Here is a 20,806-nt window from a genome sequence, read left to right on the forward strand (position 1 = left end):
TACTTCTTCTTTCGTATTTTTTGCCTTCAGTATAAGAAAAGAAACTCTCCAGAGGAAAATAAAGCCCATCTCAGGATTGTTACATCAATAGTCTTTAGGAGAGACGTTGACTTGTCAAGTTCTCTCTTTGATAGAGAGAACAGAGAGAAGGATCTCTGAGCCAAGTGGACGCTTCATCACTGAAAACAATGAGGTGAACATCCTGGCAATTAATTGACGTAAAGAATTACCCTTTTTCTTTTTTAAATTTGGGAAGAATAACTTACTAGTCTTCTCCAAAATCTTGTCATCGGTCTTTTTTTTTTTTTTTCAATCATACAATTTTTAAAGGTTATTTTCCATTTACCGTTGTTACGAAATATTGGCTTTTTAAAAATTAATTAAAGCCTTTATTGTGGTTTGGTGATCCTGTGCCGATTTAGAAACCATGGATGCTGGTTAATGCAGAGTTCTTGTTTCCATGCAAGTCTCTGTTTGGAAACATCACATGGTTGGTTAATGCTGCTCTTCACTGCTTCAGCCTGCCCTAGTCTACTCTTGGAGGGGTTTCTTCATCTAGGAGTTGATAATAATTGAAATGTAAAAATCTCTTGGAGAACTGTGTGCCCAGCTTTCTGCATGGATCCTTAGCTGAGGTTTGAGATCTAAGGGCGTCAGGCAAAGAGATGGTGTCTCTCAGGGAAGGCGGAGGCCTGGGCACCCCCATCGCCAGGGCAATGCGGAAAGGGAAGGCTTGATGATGTGTGTGTCTCCTTGGAGAAAGGGGTACAGCTGGTGAAGCTGCCTTCACATCTTCCAAGGTTTCCACTTCTGGAAAGTTCTGGTCATGAGAGAGAAATCAAAACCAAGAGGCGGGTCAGTGAAATGAGAGCCACTGAAAAGCAGCCCATCATACAGTCTGGAACTTGGGAGGTCTGTCCTCTGGTGTTCAGTCAGGAGTCTGGAGTCAGGGTCTTTCGTTTAGTTTAGGGAGGATTGCATTTGGCATATGGGAATAAAGATAACTTCTCAGGATGTGAAAAAACATCTACTGTAAAGGATGCTGGGCAGGAGATGGAAGAAATTTAAAAAAAAACATTGTGAAGAATGCAGGAAATCACAGACTGTGGAGGTTATGTCTTTCCAGTTCCAGCATTCTGACACCGTGTGCAGTTTAATGTAGAACCCAGTTTGAAAGCCAGTCTTGCCCAACAATAGATTTTCGGGGGGCGGGGAGCGATTTTCATCCTTTGCCTTTGTAATTAATTACCATGTTTGTTTCGTGTGTTTGCGGTGCAAATACAGGACGGTGCCCAGACATGTGTGAGTGCGCACAACGGTGCATAACGTAGATAAGGAAAGTGGGTAAGACAGAGGCCAAGAACACCTGTCATAGGGTACCTGCTGGGGTGTCTCTACCACATCCTTTCTGAACGCACTGTTTGCACGCACACAAAAGGGCTGGGGCTGGGGCTGGATATGCCCAGTACTCGTGCTGGGGGTTGGAAGGATGGGACCGGCGGTAACAAGAATCAATATATATTTACGGCGGGGGCGAGGGAGGCGGGTGCGCGGAGGCTGCAGGGCGGGGCAGCGCTAATGAGAGCAAGCCCGTCTTGTGGTTGGTTCGGGAGTCTGGTACCCACAGAAGAGCAGGCAGGGAGGGAGGGGATGCGGGCGGGAGGATAAAGCGATGAAGTGCGCCGCGTTACCGCGCATCAGGCGCGGTTGTTGGAGCAGGAATACGGTGCGTCTCTGACCCAGCCGGCCCTCTCCTGGCGCACACACTCACCAAGTCATACGCGCCCCTCCGCCGTGGCCGTGGCCGCCGCTCTCCCCAGGCACCAGGAGCGTTACGAGAGCGGGTGAGCGCCCGGGTCATCACCGCCCCCGGCAGGTCCCCAGCGTCCGGCGCGCCAGGCAGGGCACGTGCGCCCCCCGGCTCCAACCTGCGCGCGGATGGGAGCATGATCTGTGCCCAGGCCGGGGCTGCCAAGGTAAGCGGGCTCCGGGCGGGGACTCTACCTACCGCCCCTTCCCCCGCCCTCCTCTGGGCGGCTTCCCCGCCGCTCCCGAGGCCCCGTCAGCGCCCTCCCTCCCTAGGGCCCTGGATCCACCCTCCTCCCCACCCTCTTGCTTCTCCCGCGAGGTTCAATTGTCAGCTTGGGGCGTGCCGCCACCCGGGCTGGGCAGGCGTCCCCGGGTGGCGACCCCGGCTTGGCTACGGCGGGCACACCGGGCCCTCCTGCCGGGCACGGAGAGAAACAAAGAAGCCCTCAAGCGGGTTCGCGGCGCCTCCGCCTCCCTCCCTCCCTCCCTCCCCCCCGGCGCCCTCCCAGTGGTGAGGAGGTATCAGGGGAGGGGGCGGAGAGACCTACGTAATCCACCTTCCCAGCCCACACCCACCCCTTGTGAACCAAAGCCCTGGATTTGGGCTTTGCCTCGGGCTCCCTTTTGGCTTGGACAATTGTGTCCCCGGCAATGCCCTGGGTTAGCCGAGCGAACGCCCGCAGCCCCGCAGGTGCTCGCTGGTGCTGGCTCAGGGGGCGCGTGGCAGGTGCGGCCCCTGCTCCCCTGGGTGGTGGCAGGCGGGGAGGATGCGCGGCGCATCCAGGCTGTTCCAGCGCCGCCCCGTCCCCGGCCGCTCAGCCGGGCCTGCCAGCCGAGTTTCAGCGGGAGCGGCCGGTCCTTTCGCCTACCGTATTGAGACCTGCACACAGGCGGGGAGGGAGCCGCGGGGAAAAACGCGTCCGGTCCATTTTTGGCTGGAGGTGCGTTTGCTCCTGCCGCTACATTCCTGGATCGTGACAGTGCAGCAAAATCCGAGGGCTCAAACCTTGTGGGCTCAAACCATCACCCGTTTCTCCAGGGCCTTCTGATCGCTCTGCCTCTTGGATGTCCCGGCCCCTTGGCAGATTTGCGGTGTGTGGGTGCGTGATCTGTCTGTCTGTCTTGCATACAGAGGCTGGGCATCGTAAGTTCTTCCTGCCGAATTTCAGCGCGTGGGGGGAGCTGGCAGGGACACAGGCTGCAGAGCTGCCCGGCTTCTTGTGGTTCCGGGCACAGCGCGCCCCAGTCTGCATTGGGCTGACACCAGCTAGCGTGTGGGGATTTTCCTAGTTGCTGAAGATATTATTTGACGTTGCTGTAGTTTTGTGCCTACTTCTCTTGGGATCTGCAGTGGTGCAATTCTCCTCTTGTTTTTATTTTTTTTCTCTTTGAAGAGATAAAGCTGTGTTCAGCAGAAATGGATACAGGAAGAGCAGCATAGTTCAAAGACCAAGGGAGGCATCGTCTCTCTTTTTCTGGAATTTAAACGCGATTTAGGAGGGCAGATGCCCTACCAGAAAAGACCAGCCTTTAAAGACCCCGGCAGTGTCGTGGCCCAAGGCATCTCAAAGCAGGTGGCCAGATCTGCGTTTCTCATCAGCGGACTAGCTCCGGCTGTGGCTCTTACGGTAATTCATCCTAGATCGGGGATTCATTTTGAAAATGTGTGTTTTCCACTAAGAAGGGATTAGAGTCCACATGTCTACCCTGGTATGATGTGTGTGTCTGTTTGGTAGAGAGATAGAGTGTGGTAGAATTTCCTGTTGCCCCCTCCTGTTCGCTCCCTCCTCTGGAGTGTGGCATTGAGACAACAGCACTATTTTAATTCCTAGACCTACAGGCATGCTGGATTTCAGAGTGTTTTGCTTAATAAACCATGTTCTGACTCATTCTGGGATCCCAGGCTAGTGCAAGTCGGCAGCCTTGTGGAATGCCAGTTGTTTTTGTCTGGGGTACTTATTTCATGAAGGCGAATCACCTAAGTTTGTTCAGACTATGACATTACTGACTGGATAAGGAGACCACATCCCAAGCCGGGACAGCCTATCAATGCATCAGTATTGAGGGACTGCAGCCGCTGAGATGTGTGCACATAGCATCACTTGGTTCCTTTTACACTTCTGGCTTTTAAGGATGGGTGCTTTCAAAGATTGTTTTAAGTTTTACCTTCTACGGTACTTGCATCAGATATGACCGTTAATATAGGAGATGCTAAAAGGCCAGATGTGACCATGGGAGGGCAAGCCTCTGCGGTCCCCTTCCTTATCTGTAACGTAAGTTGGACTAGTTGATTTCTGTGGTTCCTTCCAGTTCCAGCATTATATGATAATGGTAGAGAAGTAAGAAAAGTCACCCAATTTAGCAAGGCTAACTGTAGCCCAAAACTATACGAGCAAACCACGGACTGATTATAGAATTTATGGTTTATTTTTACACCTGCATTTTTTTAACCTCAGCATCTGCATTTTTCCCATAGATGCAATTAGCCAACAGTTCATTTTTCTTTCCACTATATCAAGAGATTTAATGGGGATTGGGGGGACAGAGAAGAATGTTGAATTAATTGGATAACAGATTTTCTCCTTATTGTGGCTTCATTATCGATTCCTGCCCCATCTTTTGTGGATAATCAAGAATGTAGCTTATTTCCAATCATTGATTTTGTTTGTCTGCCTTGAATGAAAGACTCTGGGTAGCTGTTTAATCCTACATAGCAATTGTCTGTAGCATCCAACTTACTTTCCCTGATCGAATTTGGTGTTGCTCCTAAAACTCGCTAGGACTGTTGGCTGTTACAAAAATGATAAGGCAACAATTACTTTAAACAGGCAAGCAAAGTGTTTTCACGTGCTTATAGCAATTTTTACAATTTAGGGGTACTTGGGGTATTTGGTTAATGATATATGCTCATTCACACAATTTTCCCCAGTAGTGTGCTCTTTTTTTTTTTTTTTTTTTTTAAAGTTACGAACAAAATAACATCCTGGAATAACAGTACCTGCCGAGCATAATGTATCGCTTCTGGTCTTGTTTTCCCACAGCCTTTTCGCCCACACCGCTAAGGCATCACCTATCATATTGCAGTTACATGAGTTGTGAATGGGCACAGTCCCCTGGTGTCACTCCTGGTGTGAGCTTCTTGAGGACAAGGGCATTGTTAAATTCATCTCTCGTCTCTCTGGCACCTCAGACTTTGCCCTGAGCGGAATATTGACTGAGTGGGTTTCAGGTCAGAAAAATGTCCTCTACTTGTTTAGGCAGGAAGTAGGTGGGAATTCTTCCCTTCGTGAATCAGATGGGCAAATCAGAGAGGTTATGTAAGACGCTGAAGGGAACCAGTGAGCCGGGACTCAAATCCAGGCAGAGAGGTTCCAGCCCCACCCTCAGTAAAAAGCCATGTAAACTGCAAGTTCAGATCCTGCAGCTTGGGGCTCTTTATTTTTTGTTTTATTTTTTAAATCTTTTCTTTTTTACTTATTTTTATTTTATTTTTTAAACTAAAAGCATTTTTTTTTTAACTTTTTAAGACCTGGATTGTCCATTTTGACAAATCGAGCTGAGACAGAGAGCGTGGAGAAACCCCAAGCTGACCACTGCTCTCTTCTTGGTGTAGCCTTAGAAGGAAATGTGTCCAGCCCAAGCACTTTGTTCTCTTACCTGCACTTACACGGAAGGGATGAGCACCCCTCAGCCCTCCTTCTCTCCACGTCTTGGTCCCACCACCCAGAGGTTGCTAGGACGATGGAGTCATCCAGGGAAAGCCACTGATGGACGCATTGTTTGTTCAAATCACATTTAACCACCCTCAGCTGAGCTTCTGAAACAAGCCAGCAGTTAGCCCATAGACAACCCTTGTTGCTGGCCAGCCCACCCTGACGGGATCTCCCATCAGAGAGACCCCTGCTTCTCTCCCATCACCTCCTTCCTTTCCATCTTAGAAAACAGGACAGGTTATGGTTAGGAAACCAGGAAGTTAAGTGCCCACGTGCCATTTCTAAAATTCAGTCCTGGGCATGTTTGCTGTTCATGGACTTTTAGAGAAAAAGGTGTGATAAAGGGGTGTTTATCAAGACACTTTTCCTCTCTGAGGTTTACCTTCTTCTTCCTTAAAAGTAGGGAGTTGAACCAGGTAATCCCAAAGGATTAACACCATGATTCTGTGATCGTTTTTCTCCGTTTATGCCATTGTGCCAGTTGGAGAGCAGAATATATCAGCGAGAATTTAACTTTGCGATATACAGAGTAGAAATACTTAAGGCCACGTGTGTCAGCTTCGGGTTATCTAATAATCCCTTTGAGCCCTCTGTTAACACTCTTCTTTATAAGTATAGTAATTCTTTCTTATTTGTAAAACTTGCTGTATTAAAAGCAAAGGTTTGTGGCAGTTCCGGATCCCAGGGAGGAGGGCAGTGGTGGAAGAACAAACCATCTCTAAATCCTGGATCAAACGCTTAGAGTTTTAGGGTTTGATGGTCAAAGTTCCAAGAGCTACTGTAAAGCATTTTTATTCTGGTCGTTGAGTGTGTCTCCCAGCTGAGTAACTAACTCTTGCATTCGAAAGTATTCCCTGAGATTCATCCAGCAACGTCCCTTTCCATTTCTGTCTGCTTCTCATTTTGCTCTTTCTTGGTTTTGTTCTTCCTTAAACTCCACTGACCTCCTGTCCCACCCATAAAACATATGCCTGTAGTAGCACTGGCCACCCTGCCCCACCAAATGCAGGTGTCGAAGCCTCATAACTTTCCTCCTTGTCGCAGCCTTTTCTTTCTTCATGAGCTTTGCTTCTCAAGTTAAGATACAAAGAGGGATAGAGGCAGACCTGCTCGTCGGCTAATTGTGCTTATAGTAGTTGTGTGTGCCTCACAGACTTTCTGACCACTGGGCCTTTCTGTCTTAAAGCCTCCTTAAACACTTCAGGAAACAAAGCACTAGATAGATGTTTTATATATCTCACTCCATAATATTTGGATGTGTGGGTATTGGTAAATGGCTGTCACGTTCTATAACATGGGCACTGTAGGGAAAATAAGTAGTCGGTGTGGGATGACAATAATACCGCTGCTTCTTGGCAAGATATCACAAGGACGACTAAGCTCCCAGGTCACTGGAGAAAACATCTGGATTCCATAGCAACAAGTGATGTGCGCTGTTCACAGGATTAGTTCAGAACCCACCTGATTTATAGCCCCAAGTTTGAAGCACACGGGAGGACTGAAAAATGAGGATATATTGTACAGACGGGTTCTTCTGGTGTGATCAGGCATCTATGGCATTGCAATATCTTGGGGAGAATTCAGTGGATGGAGCTTAAACCGGTACTGGAGGGGGGGCAGGTGGGGAGAGCTGGGAAAGGACGCCATCTGTGCCCATGATGACGAATGTTATCATGGAGACTTCATGCGGGGTCCCTTTTATAGATTTAGTAGAGCAGATTTTCCCTTTCACACTTTCTAGATCTATTTGTATTGCACAGATGTCAGGGAAATATCATGCGTGTGAAAGAAAAAAAAAAAAAGGACCAGAATTCACATCCACGGCCACAGATTGTAATTCAATCACTTTGTCCTTAAATCGACACCCATTTAACTTGTACAAATTTTTCTGCTTTTGCTTTCGGGGTTTAAGTCACAGCAGTTTCAGAAACAGAAATCTCAGTCCTACACATTATTGAAATTCAGAGATTCAGGTTAAGGGGGGAAAAAGATGGGGAGACTAGAAATAAACAAATTAGACCTTGCTTGTTTACTGTGAGTAGCAAAGCTAATGGACCCATGAGCTATTTGTCATCTTCCTTCCTGTAATACACTGACCAGCGGGAAAACTACAGAACACAATCAATAGATTTTTCTCCTTAAAAGGACTTCTCTTTTTCTTTACTGTTATTCCTAATCCCCTTTGCCATCAAACCTTAAAACTACTTAATTAACAAACGTTTCCCTCTATTTTGAGCACAAGTTATTTTTGTGGCAGTGAGTTTTTTGAAGCTGAGGGAAAAACAATCATTTTGAGGGTTTTGCTGGCATTCTCTCCCCTCCCCCCAGCCCTCCGTGTCTGCTCTGTCAGTGACCAGGCACAGCACCTGCAGCTAAAGGGGATCATGGTAAGGAAACAGTGGGTGCACAAGTGCACTGTTAACATATTACACCTTACAGATTCCTCCCCTGACCATCGATGGTCTGTTTCCTCTTCTAGAACAAGCCTCGAGAAAATGGTCTACACGGGGTTTCTCCACTCTCTCCATCTCAGGCTGTTAAAACACATTTTAATGTATAGTGTTTGATTTAGACAAATAACACACTTAACACACATGTAGATTATGAGCAAAGCAAAACAAATACCCGCCATGCAGCCTGAGACCAGAGCACCGTCCGTTCCTTTGAGGCTCTCTTGGTGCCCCCGTCTCATCTCTCCCTCTGCCTTTCTCGGCAGCACCCCAGCCAGGCTCCTGTCCCCATCCATCCCTTCCACTCTTCCCATGACAGTCACCAGTGCTGTCTGCCCTGTGGAGGAGAAGACGGTTCTCCATCTCTCAGCTGCATCTCACACCGAGGACCACTCCCTCTTTCTCGAGCCCCTGGCTTCTAGGACACTGGGTTCTCCAGGTTTTCCTGCTGCCTCTCTGGGTCTTCCTTCTCAGGCATTCTTGATGGCCCCTGAAGTTCTATCCCTACTGACCTACTGCATTTTGACCTCTACATGATGGAATTCTGCAGGACTTGGCTCTCAGGTCTCTTTGTACGTATATATATTTCCGCCTTTGGTCTCAATACTGCCTTCATGCGGGTGATCCCCAGTTTCTTTCCCGAGTCCTCACTCATTCCCGGAATGCCCGACTTGAATATACTACCACCAGCACCTCCCCGTGAATGCCACGCATTATTAAATTTATAGTGCAAAACACAACTCTGGATTTTCACTCCCCAAACCTGCTTCCCCTCCAGTGATCTCCGTAAGCGGCAGCTCTGTTTTTCCAGTTGCTCAGGCCAAATGCCTTTGAGTCCCCTGATTTCTCTCTCTCTCTCTCACCCACATCTAGTTTTCAGTAGATGATTCTTTCTCCACCTCACCCGCTTCATCCAGGACCACCACCCCTAACTAAGCTAGCACGATGGCTTGACTTTTGCCCTTGACTCCTAACCAGTGTCCTGCATTTCTTGCCCATCTGCAGTCTAGTCTCTCTACAGCAGCCCCAGTGATCATTCATTCATTCAATAAATATTGACTAAATATCTTCCATGTGTCAGGCATTATTTTAAATGTTGGCATGTAACGGAAACATGACACAAACAGTCACAAATCCCTGTTATATCTTTGCCCACAATCCCCCAATGGTTCCATCCTGCTCAAAATGAAATCTAGACCCCTCACTTGGCCTCCAAGGCTCTGTATACCTGAGCCTACAGCTCCTGCTTCACTCTCTCTTCACCCTGCTCACTGGGTCCCAGTCCCCCATCTCCTTGTTCTTCCTAGAACATGCCGCGCACATTCTCATCTCACATGCTGTTCCCTGGACCGAGGGCATCTCTCCCAGCTCCCTGAGCTTGCCCCCTCAGTTAATGAAATAACAAACCTTCAGGAAGGCTTTCCTTGACCCTCTGTTTACACTGTGCCATCTACCTCCCCTCTTTCCTCACACCCCTCATTTAGTTTCATTAGGTCCCATTTATTTATTTTTGTTTTTATTTCCATTACTCTAGGAGGTGGGTCAAAAAAGATCTTGCTGTGATTTATGTCAAAGAGTGTTCTTCCTATGTTTTCCTCTAAGAGTTTTGTAGTGTCCGGTCTTACATTTAGGTCTTTAATCCGTTTAGAGTTTCTTTTTGTGTATGGTGTTAGGAAGTGTTCTTATTTCATTCTTTTACATGTAGCTGTCCAGTTTTCCCAGCATCACTTATTGAAGAGACTGTCTTCTCTCCATTGTACATTCTTGCCTCCTTTGTCATAGATTGTTGACCATAGGTGCGTGGGTATATCTCTGGGCTTTCTATCCTGTTCCATTGATCTATATTTCTGTTTTTGTGCCAGTACCATACTGTCTTGATTACTGTAGCTTTGTAGTATAGTCTGAACTCAGGGAGCCTGATTCCTCCAGCTCCATTTTTTCCCCTCAAGATTGCTTTGGCTCTTCAGGGTCTTTTGTGTCTCCATACAAATTTTAAGATTTTTTTCTCTAGTTCTGTAAAAAATGCCAGTGGTAATTTGATAGTGTTTGCATTGAATCTGTAGACTGCCTTGGGTAGTAGAGTCATTTTCACAGTGTTGATTCTTTCAATCCAAGAACATGGTATATATCTCTCCATCTCTTTGTGTCATCTTTGATTTCTTTCATCAGTGTCTTATAGTTTTCTGAGTACAGGTCTTTTGTCTCCCTAGGTAGGTTTATTCCTAGGTATTTTATTCTTTTTGTTGCAGTGGTGAATGGGATTGTTTCCTTAATTTCTCTTTCTAATATTTCATTGTTAGTGTATAGGAATGCAAGAGATTTCTGTGCGTTAATTTTGTATCCTGCTACTTTGCCAAATTCATTGATTAGCTCTAGTGGTTTTCTGGTAGCATCTTTAGGATTCTCTATGTATAATATCATGTCATCTGCAAACAGTGACAGTTTTACTTCTTCTTTTCAAATTTGTATTCCTTTTATTTCCTTTTCTTCTCTGATTGCTGTGGCTAGGACTTCCAAAACTATGTTAAATAACAGTGGTGAGAGTGGACATCATTGTCTTGTTCCTGATCTTAGAGGAATTGCTTTCAGTTTTTCACCATTGAGAATAATGTTTGCTGTGGGTTCGTCATATATGGCCTTTATTATGTTGAGGTAGGTTACCTCTATGCCCACTTTCTGAAGAGTTTTTATCATAAATCAGCATTGAATTTTGTCAAAAGATTTTTCTGCATGTATTGAGATGATCATATGGTTTTTATTCTTCAATTTGTTAATATGGTGTATGACATTGATGGATTTGCATATATTGAAGAATCCTTGCATTCTGGGATAAATCCCACTTGATCATGGTGTATGATCCTTTTAATGTGCTGTTGGATTCTGTTTGCTAGTATTTTGTTAAGGATTTTTGCATCTATATTCATCAGTGATATTGGTCTGTAATTTTCTTTTTTGTAGTATCTTTGTCTGGTTTTGGTATCAGGGTGATGGTGGCCTCATAGAATGAGTTTGGGAGTGTTCCTTCCACTGCAAATTTTTGGAAGAGTTTGAGAAAGATGGGTGTTAGCTCTTCTCTAAATGTTTGATAGAATTCACCTGTGAAGACATCTGGTCCTGGATTTTTGTTTGTTGGGAGATTTTAAATCACAGTTTCAATTTCATTACTTGTGATTGGTCTGTTCATATTTTCTATTTCTTCCTGGGTCAGTCTTGGAAGGTTATACCTTTCTAAGAATTTGTCCATTTCTTCCAGGTTGTCCATTTTATTGGCATAGAGTTGCTTGTAGTGGTCTCTTATGATGCTTTGTATTTCTGCGGTGTCTGTTGTAACTTCTCCTTTTTCATTTCTAATTTTATTGTCTTGAGTCCTCGCCCTCTTTTTTTTTTTTTTTTTTTTTTTTGCGGTATGCGGGCCTTTCACTGCTGTGGTCTCCCCCATTGTGGAGCACAGGTTCTGGACGCGCAGGCTCAGCGGCCATGGCTCATGGGCCCAGCTGCTCCGCGGCATGTGGGATCCTCCTGGACCGGAGCAAGAACCCATATCCCCTGCATCGGCAGGCGGACTCTCAACCACCGCGCCACCTGGGAAGCCCCCTCCCTCTTTTTCTTGATGAGTCTGGCTAAGGGTTTATCAGTTTTGTTTATCTTCTCAAAGAACCAGCTTTTAGTTTTATTGATCTTTGCTATTGTTTTCTTTGTTTCTATCTCATTTATTTCTGATCTGATCTTTATGATTTTCTTCTTTCTACTAACTTTGGGTTTTGTTTGTTTTTCTTTCTCTAGTTCCCTTAGGTGTAAGTTTAGATTGTTTATTTGAGATTTTTCTTGTTTCTTGAGGTAGGCTTGTATAGCTATAAACTTCCCTCTTAGAACTGCTTTTGCTGCATCCCATAGGTTTTGGATCGTCATGTTTTCATTGTCATTTTTCTCTAGGTAGTTTTTCAAATCCTCTTTAATTTCTTCAGTGATCTCTTGGTTATTTAGTAACGTATTGTTTAGCCTCCATGTGTTTGTGTTTTTTATGTTTCTTCCCTGTAATTTACTTCTAATCTCATAGCATTGTGGTCGGAAAAGATGCTTGATATGATTTCAATTTTCTTAAATTTACAGAGGCTTGATTTGTGAACCAAGATGTGATCTATCCTGGAGAATGTTCCATGTGCACTTAAGAAGAAAGCGTAATATGCTGTTTTTGGATGGAATTTCCTATAAATATCAATTAAATCTATCTGGTCTATTGTTTCATTTAAATCTTGTGTTTCTTTTTTCTTTTTTTAAAAAATATCTTTATTGGAGTATAATTGCTCTACAATGGTGTATAACAAAGTGAATCAGCTATACACATACATATATCTCCATATCTCCTCCATTTGTGTGAATAACAAAGTGGAGGAGTGAATATATAACACTTTATAACAAAGTGAATATAACAAAGTGAATCAGCTATACACATACATATATCTTTATAACAAAGTGAATCAGCTTTATAACAAAGTGAATCAGCTATACACATACATATATCTCCATATCTCCTCCATTTGTGTCTCCCTCCCACCCTCCCTATCCCACTCCTCTAGGTGGTCACAAAGCACCGAGCTGATCTCCCTGTGCTATGTGGCTGCTTCCTACTAGCTATCTATTTCACATTTGGTAGTATATATAAGTCCATGCCACTCTCTCACTTCGTCCCAGCTTACCCTTACCCTTCCCTGTGTCCTCAAGTCCATTCTCTATGTCTGCATGTTTATTCCTGTCCTGCCCCTAGGTTCTTCAGAACCCTTTTTTTTAGATTCCATATATATGTGTTAGCATACGGTATTCGTTTTTCTCCTTCTGACTTACTTCACTCTGTATGACAGACTCTAGGTCCAGTCACCTCACTGCAAATAACTCAATTTCATTCCTTTTTCTGGCTGAGTAATATTCCATTGTATATATGTACCACATCTTCTTTGTCCATTCATCTGTTAATTTTCTCTCTGGATAATCTGTCCATTTGTGTAAGTGAGGTGTTAAAGTCCCCCACTATTATTGTGTTACTGTTGATTTCCTCTTTTATAGCTGTTAGCAGTTGCCTTATGTATTGAGGTGCTCCTATGTTGGGTGCATATATATTTATAATTGTTATATCTTCTTCTTGGATTGATCCCTTGCCTTGATCATTATGTAGTGTCCTTCCTTGTCTCCTATAACATTCTTTATTTTAAAATCTATTTTGTCTGATATGAGAATTGCTACCCCAGCTTTCTTTTGATTTCCCTTTGCATGGAGTGTCTTTTTTTGATCTCCTCACTTTCAGTCTGTATGTGTCCCTAGGTCTGAAGTGGGTCTCTTGTAGACAGCATATATATGGGTCTTGTTTTTGTATCCATTCAGCGAGCCTGTGTCTTTTGGAGCATTTAATCCATTCACATTTAAGGTAATTCTCAATATGTATTTTCCCATTACCATTTTCTTAATTGTTTTGGGTTTGTTTTCGTAGGTCCTTTTCTTCTCCTGTGTTTCCCACTTAGAGAAGTTCCTTTAGCATTTGTTGAGCTCGTTTGGTGGTGCTGAATTCTCTTAGCTTTTGCTTGTCTGTAAAGCTTCTGATTTCTCCGTTGAATCTGAATGAGATCCTTGCTGGGTAGAGTAATCTTGGTTGTGGGTTCTTCCCTTTCATCACTTTAAGTATATCATGCCACTCCCTTCTGGCTTGTAGAGTTTCAGCTGAGAAATCAGCTGTTAACCTTATGGGAGTTCCCTTGTATGTTTTTTTCCCTTGTTGCTTTTAATAATTTTTCTTTGTCTTTAATTTTTGTCAATTTGATTACTATGTGTCTTGGCATGTTTCTCCTTGGGTTTATCCTGTATGGGACTCTCTGTGCTTCCTGGACTTGGGTGTCTATTTCCTTTCCCACGATAGGGAAGTTTTCGACTATAATCTCTTCAAATATTTTCTCAGTACTTCCTCTCTCTCTTCTCCTTCTGAGACCCCTGTAATGTGAATGTTGGTGGGTTTAATTTTGTCCCAGAGGTCTCTTAGGCTGTCTTCATTTCTTTTCATTCTTTTTTCTTTATTCTGTTCCATGACAGTGAATTCCACCATTCTGTCTTCCAAGTCACTTATCCATTCTTCCGCCTCTGTTATTCTGCTATTGATTCCTTCTAGTGTAGTTTTCATTTCAGTTGTTGTATTGTTCATCTCTATTTGTTTGTTCTTTAATTCTTCTAGGTCTTTGTTAAATATTTCTTACATCTTCTCGATCTTTGCCTCCATTCTTTTTCTGAGGTCCTGACTCATCATCACTATCATTATTCTGAATTCTTTTCCTGGAATGTTGCCTATCTCCACTTCATTTAGTTGTTTTTCTGGGGTTTTATCTTATTCCTTCATCTGATACATAGGCCTCTGCCTTTTCATTTTGTCTGTCTTTCTGTGAATGTAGTTTTCCTTCCACAGGCTGCAGAATTGTAGTTCTTCTTGCTTCTGCTGTCTGCCTTCTGGTGAATGAGGCTATCTAAGAGGCTTGTGGAAGTTTCCTGATGGGAGAGACTGGTAGTGGGTAGAGCTGGCTGTTGCTCTGGTGGGCAGAGCTCAGTAAACTTTAATCCACTTGTCTGCTGATGGGTGGGGCTGAGTTCCCTCCCTGTTGGTTGTTTGGTCTGAGGTGACCAAGCACTGGAGGCTACAGACTCTTTGGTGGGGCTAATGGCAGACTCCAGGAGGGCTCATGCCAAGGAGTACTTCCCAGAACTTCTGCTGCCAGTGTCCTTGTCCCCACAGTGAGGAGAGCCTCCAACACTAGGTCTGGTTCAGTCTCCTATGCATTCACTGCTCCTTCCCCCTGGGTCCTGATGCACACACTACTTGTGTGTGCCCTCCAAGAGTGGAGTCTCTATTTCCCCAGTCCTGTCAAAGTCCTGCAATCAAATCCCGCTAGCTTTCAAAATCTGATTCTCTGGTAATTCCACCTCCCCTTGCTGGACCCCCAGGTTGGGAAGCTTGACGTTGGGCTCAGAACCTTCACTCCAGTGGGTGGACTTCTGTGGTATTATTGTTCTCCAGTTTGTGAGTCACCCACCCAGTGGTTATGGGATTTGATTTTATTGTGATTGCGCCCCTCCTACTGAAAACCGTGCACCTCAGATTTGGACTTGAACCCACATGCCGGGACTTGAACCTGGCCAAAATCCTGATTGGGACTAGAACCCACACGGCTGGGACTCGAACCCAGCCAAAACCCACAGTCTTCCAACTGAGATCACACACCTGGTTTCATGACTTAATGAAGCTCAAGTTCTTGATGTCTCATTGCAGAAAGAATTCAGTGAGAGACAAAGTGATAGGTAAGAAGTGGATTTATTTAGAGAGAAACACACTCCACAGACAGAGTGTGGGCCATCTCAGAAGGTGAGAAAGGCACCAGAGTATGGGGTTGTCAGTTTTTATAGGGGTGGGTAATTTCATAGGCTAATGAATGGGAGGAGTATTCCAGCTATTTTAGGAAGGGGCGGGGATTTCCAGAAATTGGGCCGCTGCCCACTTTTGATCCTTATGGTCAGTCTTGGAACTGTCATGGCGCCTGTGGGTGTGTCATTTCGCTTGCTGATGTGAGCTTGCTGATTCTGAGGCCCAAGGTGTAGTGGAAAAAGTCGACTCGTCCACCAGCTTGGATCCATTTGGTTCTAATCAGTTTATGTCATGTCCTCTGGCTATGTCATTCTTTCAAAGGTTGTGCCCTGCCTCCTTCCCTCCTGTTTCACTACCGTCTCATTTCAGCTTCTCCTTTGTCTTTGCATGTGGGATATCTTTTTTGGTGAGTTCCAGTGTCTTCCTGTCAATGATTGTTCAGCAGTTAGTTGTGATTCTGGTGCTCTCACAAGAGGGAGTGAGCGCACGTCCTTCTACTTGGCCATCTTGAACCAATCCGTTGTTGTGTATTTTCTTTCTTGTGTGTCTATTGTCTGTCTCCCCTTCTAACTTGTAAACTCATTCAATCAGGGACCTGTCTCTTTGCCCAGTGCCTGGAATATAATGGACATCCTTTACAGGATAAAAATCCCTTTAGAATCTGCTGGATTCGAGTTTGGATGGTATTTTTAGGCTTCTGGATCCTCCGAGAATACTTTTTCTTTTCCATAACTATTTCCCCCACTCCTCAAGGTGGGCATTTTGTTGGTACTGGGTCTCTGTGTTGTTTATCCTGGCCGGTGTTCTCTGACTGTTAGAGCTCCAGCTTGTCTTTGCTTCCTCCTCAACATCCAACATGCAGCCACTGGTCACTCAGTTATTGTTGAATTGGCCCCTCCTATGTTTTTGTTTTGTTTTGTTTGTTAGCATCTTTATTGGAGTATAATTGCTTTACATTGTTGTGTTAGTTTCTGCTGTATAACAAAGTGAATCAGTTATACGTATACTTATATCCCCATATCCCCTCCTATGTTTTTACTGTTGTTGCCAGGACTTGCTAAAACTGCTCTCTGCCCTCTGGTCTCTGCCTCCTCGGGGCCACTTGACTTTGCATCTTCAATGTGAGCCTGTCATTCCTGTGTCCAAAACCCTGGGAGCCGCCAAAGTCTATGCCATAAAGAACCAGCTCCCCAGGCTGGCCTCATAGGTCTGTGGGCTGTGGCCCACCCTGTGCCCAGTGTACCATTTGGCTTCAGCGACAGCCAAATGGATCTTTTTTCCATTTCTCTAAACATGCTCTGTGCTTTCCTATAATTATGTACTTTTTTCCTTATGCTTTTTCTCCTCTTAGATTCCCCACTCCTCTATAAATCTACCCATTTTTAAGATCTAGCCTAAACCTCACCTTGTAACAGGAGCCATCCCTCAGTCTCCCAATAGATATGACTCTCCCACACTGAGCTCCCCTGTGATGGGTATCACTGTATGCTCGTGACTAACTATCCTGCCTTTTAGTCTCCCTACCAAATGATGACTCCTCAAGGTTAAGACTGTGTCACATTTACCTTAGTATTCTGAAGGTACTTCTCTGCAGGTACTTCTCTGAACGTTAAATGAATGAGTTGAGAAGGTCTGTATTTTATTACTTCTAGAACAGCATTATACATCGCGTGTGCATCCATGGAATGCGTATCATAATGGTAAGTAGAACAAGGAAGAGGTGAACTCTACAGGACAGGAATTTCTATCTGCTTTGTTCATTGATTCTCCTAAGTGCCCAGAACAGTGCTCGGTAACAGAACACAGTAACTATTTAAAGACTGAATGCAGTTTACAGCTGGATGACATCTTCAATTTCCAATATCCTTGTTATATGAATGAGCAAACCTGTGGACTGGAGAGGCTCTCCCGAGATCACACAGCTGGACAGGGAACTTGTTTTCTTCCATGAATAGTGTCAGAGCTGAAGTAAGAATGCCCGTTATCCTTTTCCAACACTGGTGTTGCTTCCTTACCAATCCCGTCTGAGGGACTTCCTTCTTTAGAAGAAGCCTAACTTTTTAGATCATTTGAAAGAAGCAACAAAGTAGAAACAGCAGAATTTCAAAGGACTCGGAGACTCTGCAACAGGAGACAACATGTATTTGTTCCCACACTGGTTCTCTTTCTGCTTGTGTGGTCCATTCATTTTGCAAATGCAGATACCTAAGCAGATGTGGACCCTTGACTTTGGTGGGCTGTGCTTGGGACTCTTGCTTAGACGTGGTGTCTACTTGGAACGATGAGGTGGTCAGTGTGTCTCAGAATCCCTGCAGTGGTAGAAATAATTGGCAGTGAAGTTACCCACTCACAATTTCAGTGGGGGCCTTATTGGCAATGCTACTCCCCATCTTCACGAAACTTCCAATGGCAACCTAGCACAGTTTCTGTTGAGATATCTCCCACAGGAACTTTGCGAACATTCACCATCCTTTTGTTGCAAGCAAGTAAAATTTATCTTTCTTAGAAACATACATTCAAATCATGATGTGACATCCCTGAGAAAAAGAGTTGAAAGTCACAAATTGTTATTTTCATCCTTTTCCCAGGATAGAGGAAAAATATCACCATATGCATACTGTCACACAGAGTGAAGTAAGTCAGAAAGAGAAAAACAAATATTGTATATTAACGCATATATGTGGAAGCTAGAAAAATGGTATAGATGAACTTATTTGCAAAACAGAAATAGAGACACAGATGTAGAGAACAGACGTGTGGATACCAAGGGGGGTGGGGGTGGGATGGATTGGGAGATGGGGATTGACACGTATACACTACTATGTATAAAATAAGGAACTAAGAGAACAGACTGTATAGCACAGGGAACTCTACTGAATGCTCGGTGGTGACCTAAGTGGGAAGGAAATCCAAGGAAGAGGGGATGTGTGTATACATGTGGCTGATTCACTTTGCTGTACAGCAGAAACTAGCACAACGTTGTAAAGGAACCATACTCCAATAAAAAAAAAAAATTAAAAATTAAAAAAATTTAAAAAGAGGAGGCTTCAGGCTTTGAATGAGAAATTTGACCAAGTGACTGTTAAATCACAAACAAAAATAAAAATTCATTATATGTATGTAAACACACATTTATATATGCAAATATATAGAAACATATATAACAGAAATATATGTATATATATATGTATATATATTTTAAATCTTTGTTAACTGTTTTCCAGTAATTTTCAATTACTCATTCACTCAGAAGACATTTCTTAAGCTTCTGTTATATGAGTATTTATGTTGTGTGTATAGTATAATATATGCATACTATTATATGAGGACTGTAAAAGTGTTTTTGTTGTTTGTGAGATTTTTCCAACCAGACAAATCTGCTTACAGTTTAAGGTGAAAATGTGCAAAAGACAAAGCAGAATTAAATCCCTGCCGCAGAGGAACATCTAGTTGTAGAAGGCAAACTGAAAAAGTTGTGTCCTTTAAGAGTGATTATTTTATTCTTCACACTATTAATGGAGCATCTATTATATACCAGGCAGTGGACTGGGAACTGGATTACCATGGTGAATAGATACAGTCACATTCTTAGAGTTGAGGTCCTCCAATTTACAGTATTGCTTCCTGGTCATTAAACAGACATCTCCCTTGTCAGGGACTTAGAACTTACTTAACTGTGATATTCTTTGATTAAGCTTAATTTTACCAAAATTGAATGCTCCTGTCATTGATCTCAGGCACCTTAGGGCCAAGACACTGAGTCTGTTACCTGAGAGCTCACTGTTGTAGGAACATGCTCCCCTCCTGACTTGAAGCTTTGCCACAAATTTTCCTTTTCACATTGATCCAGAGAATCTTCTGGAACAAGAAGCACTTTTTTTTTTCTTATCATACTCGCCACCTGCTGTGGACCCACAGGCTTCCAGGACCAGGTGAAGTGAATGGCCTGGCTTGGTGCACAAGTGGTGTCTGATATTCACAGACTACACTGAATGCCAGGCCCCAGCCTGCTTGCCTACCTTACGCTGTGAAATAGTGATATCGAAGCTCTTCTGGTGGGGTGGGATGCTGGTGGGGAGGGGAGAGGAAACAAGATTACCAAAGGCCAGACGCTTGTCTCTAGAGGTCTGCGTCTTGCTCTTGCTTTAATGGTGTAGATGACGCTAACCTGGCATAGTTTTTAGTTTCTTGGAGAAAGCATTGAATGAAGCATTTCAGCTGGATAGAGAAAGTTCAGGGTTTACAGCAAGAGAAATAAAACAAATCTAAACCTACATTGTATGGGAGTGGGAGTGACTGGGGAGGGTAGGAATTGGGTGGGAGAAGTGTCAAGCTCGCCCATAGTTCTGTGGTCCTGACCTCTCCCCTTTTCCAGGGTTCATTTGTCTCTACTGAATAGTGTAATTGATGCGCTATTTTTACAGAAACATTAAGCTTTGGGACAGGATTTTTTTCTTAATTTTTAGAACTCTCTCCTTTGAAATTTCATTTTAGAGGCAAAAGAGTGAATGCCTTTGTTTTTACATTTAGCATATCTTGGTATGAATTTGCAAATTGCTTTTGAGAGATCCAGATATTTTATTTTTCCAATCTATTTTTTTTCAAAGTGATATTAGCAGGTGGAACTCATGACTTCAGGCATTTTTCAGGCAATGAGCTCAGTGAGATTTGAAAATTAGCTAAGCCATTTATAGATTCATGGAATGCTGGCTGGGCAAGGAACCTGAGCCATATCGCACTTAACCCCCTAATATTTCATGTGATGAAACAGCCAGCTCCAGGGTCACAGAACTTGCATCTGTTAAAGCTGAGATGGGAAGCTGTCTCTGGGCTCCTGGCTCAGTGCTCTGCAGCATCCTTTGCTAGCTCATCTAGATCAGAGCAGGAAACTCGGATATCCTTGGGGTCTAGGCAGATGTGGGTTTCAGGTTTGGGGGGGCGGGTAGGGGGACTGGACCAGGAGCTCATGCTTGTCGTTAGTCAGCTTCAAGCCAACTGTTGGCATGTGGATGGTGATCCAATGTCAGTAATTCTTCTGATTTTTCTAAGAAAACCAAAAGCCTGGATATTTAAGAGAAATTTTATGATTTCAAGATTTTTTTTACAAAGTTAATTTAATGATTTTACAATACTCAGTGGGCCCAGCCAGGTGTAACTGTAAATCTCCAATTTGCAACTTCTCCTCTAGGAAAACTGTGTTTTGAGGATTTCTAGGATGGAAAGAAAGGACCATGATCACGGCTTCAAATATTTAAAATCTGAAAGGTGGCAGAGGTACTTGCTCCAAGTCCGGAAAAAAACTAGTGGGCAGAGGATTTTGGCTCAATAATAAGTATTTTCTGTTACTCAGAATTATTTAAGAGGAATGAGGCATGAGTGTGCCAGGGTGCCACTGAGCAGAGGTCACCGGGCCCTTTGTTGGGAGGCTGGATGGAGGCCTA

The 20,806-nt window shown here is 43.9% G+C and overlaps 1 protein-coding gene and 1 long non-coding RNA gene across 7 annotated transcripts in view; one reads left to right on the forward strand and one right to left on the reverse strand.

Annotated features, from left to right (window-relative positions):
• Positions 1-380: 380 nt before the first annotated feature.
• On the reverse strand, positions 381-2,896 carry LOC138842806 (uncharacterized). The gene is made up of 3 exons (XR_011377691.1): positions 2,679-2,896; positions 1,772-1,928; positions 381-820 (listed from the first exon to the last, which is right to left on the reverse strand). It is a non-coding gene; the product is annotated as an uncharacterized lncRNA (long non-coding RNA).
• HECW1 (HECT, C2 and WW domain containing E3 ubiquitin protein ligase 1) overlaps positions 1,660-20,806 on the forward strand; it is a 479,149-nt gene continuing 460,002 nt past the window's right edge. For 2 of the 6 annotated variants that reach the window (XM_060304845.1, XM_060304844.1), the window contains exon 1: positions 1,660-1,976. Coding sequence is in view for 4 of the 6 variants with exons in the window: in XM_060304844.1 (XP_060160827.1) it covers positions 1,947-1,976 (30 nt within the window). In the remaining 2 variants the exon portion in view is untranslated. Of the gene's footprint in view, positions 1,977-2,718; positions 2,954-3,001; positions 3,438-20,806 lie in introns of those variants that run through there. The other 4 variants (XM_060304842.1, XM_060304843.1, XM_060304847.1 and 1 more) reach the window with 4 other exon arrangements.

Source organism: Globicephala melas, chromosome 9, assembly GCF_963455315.2.
Source record: "Globicephala melas chromosome 9, mGloMel1.2, whole genome shotgun sequence".
Lineage (NCBI taxonomy): Eukaryota > Metazoa > Chordata > Mammalia > Artiodactyla > Delphinidae > Globicephala > Globicephala melas.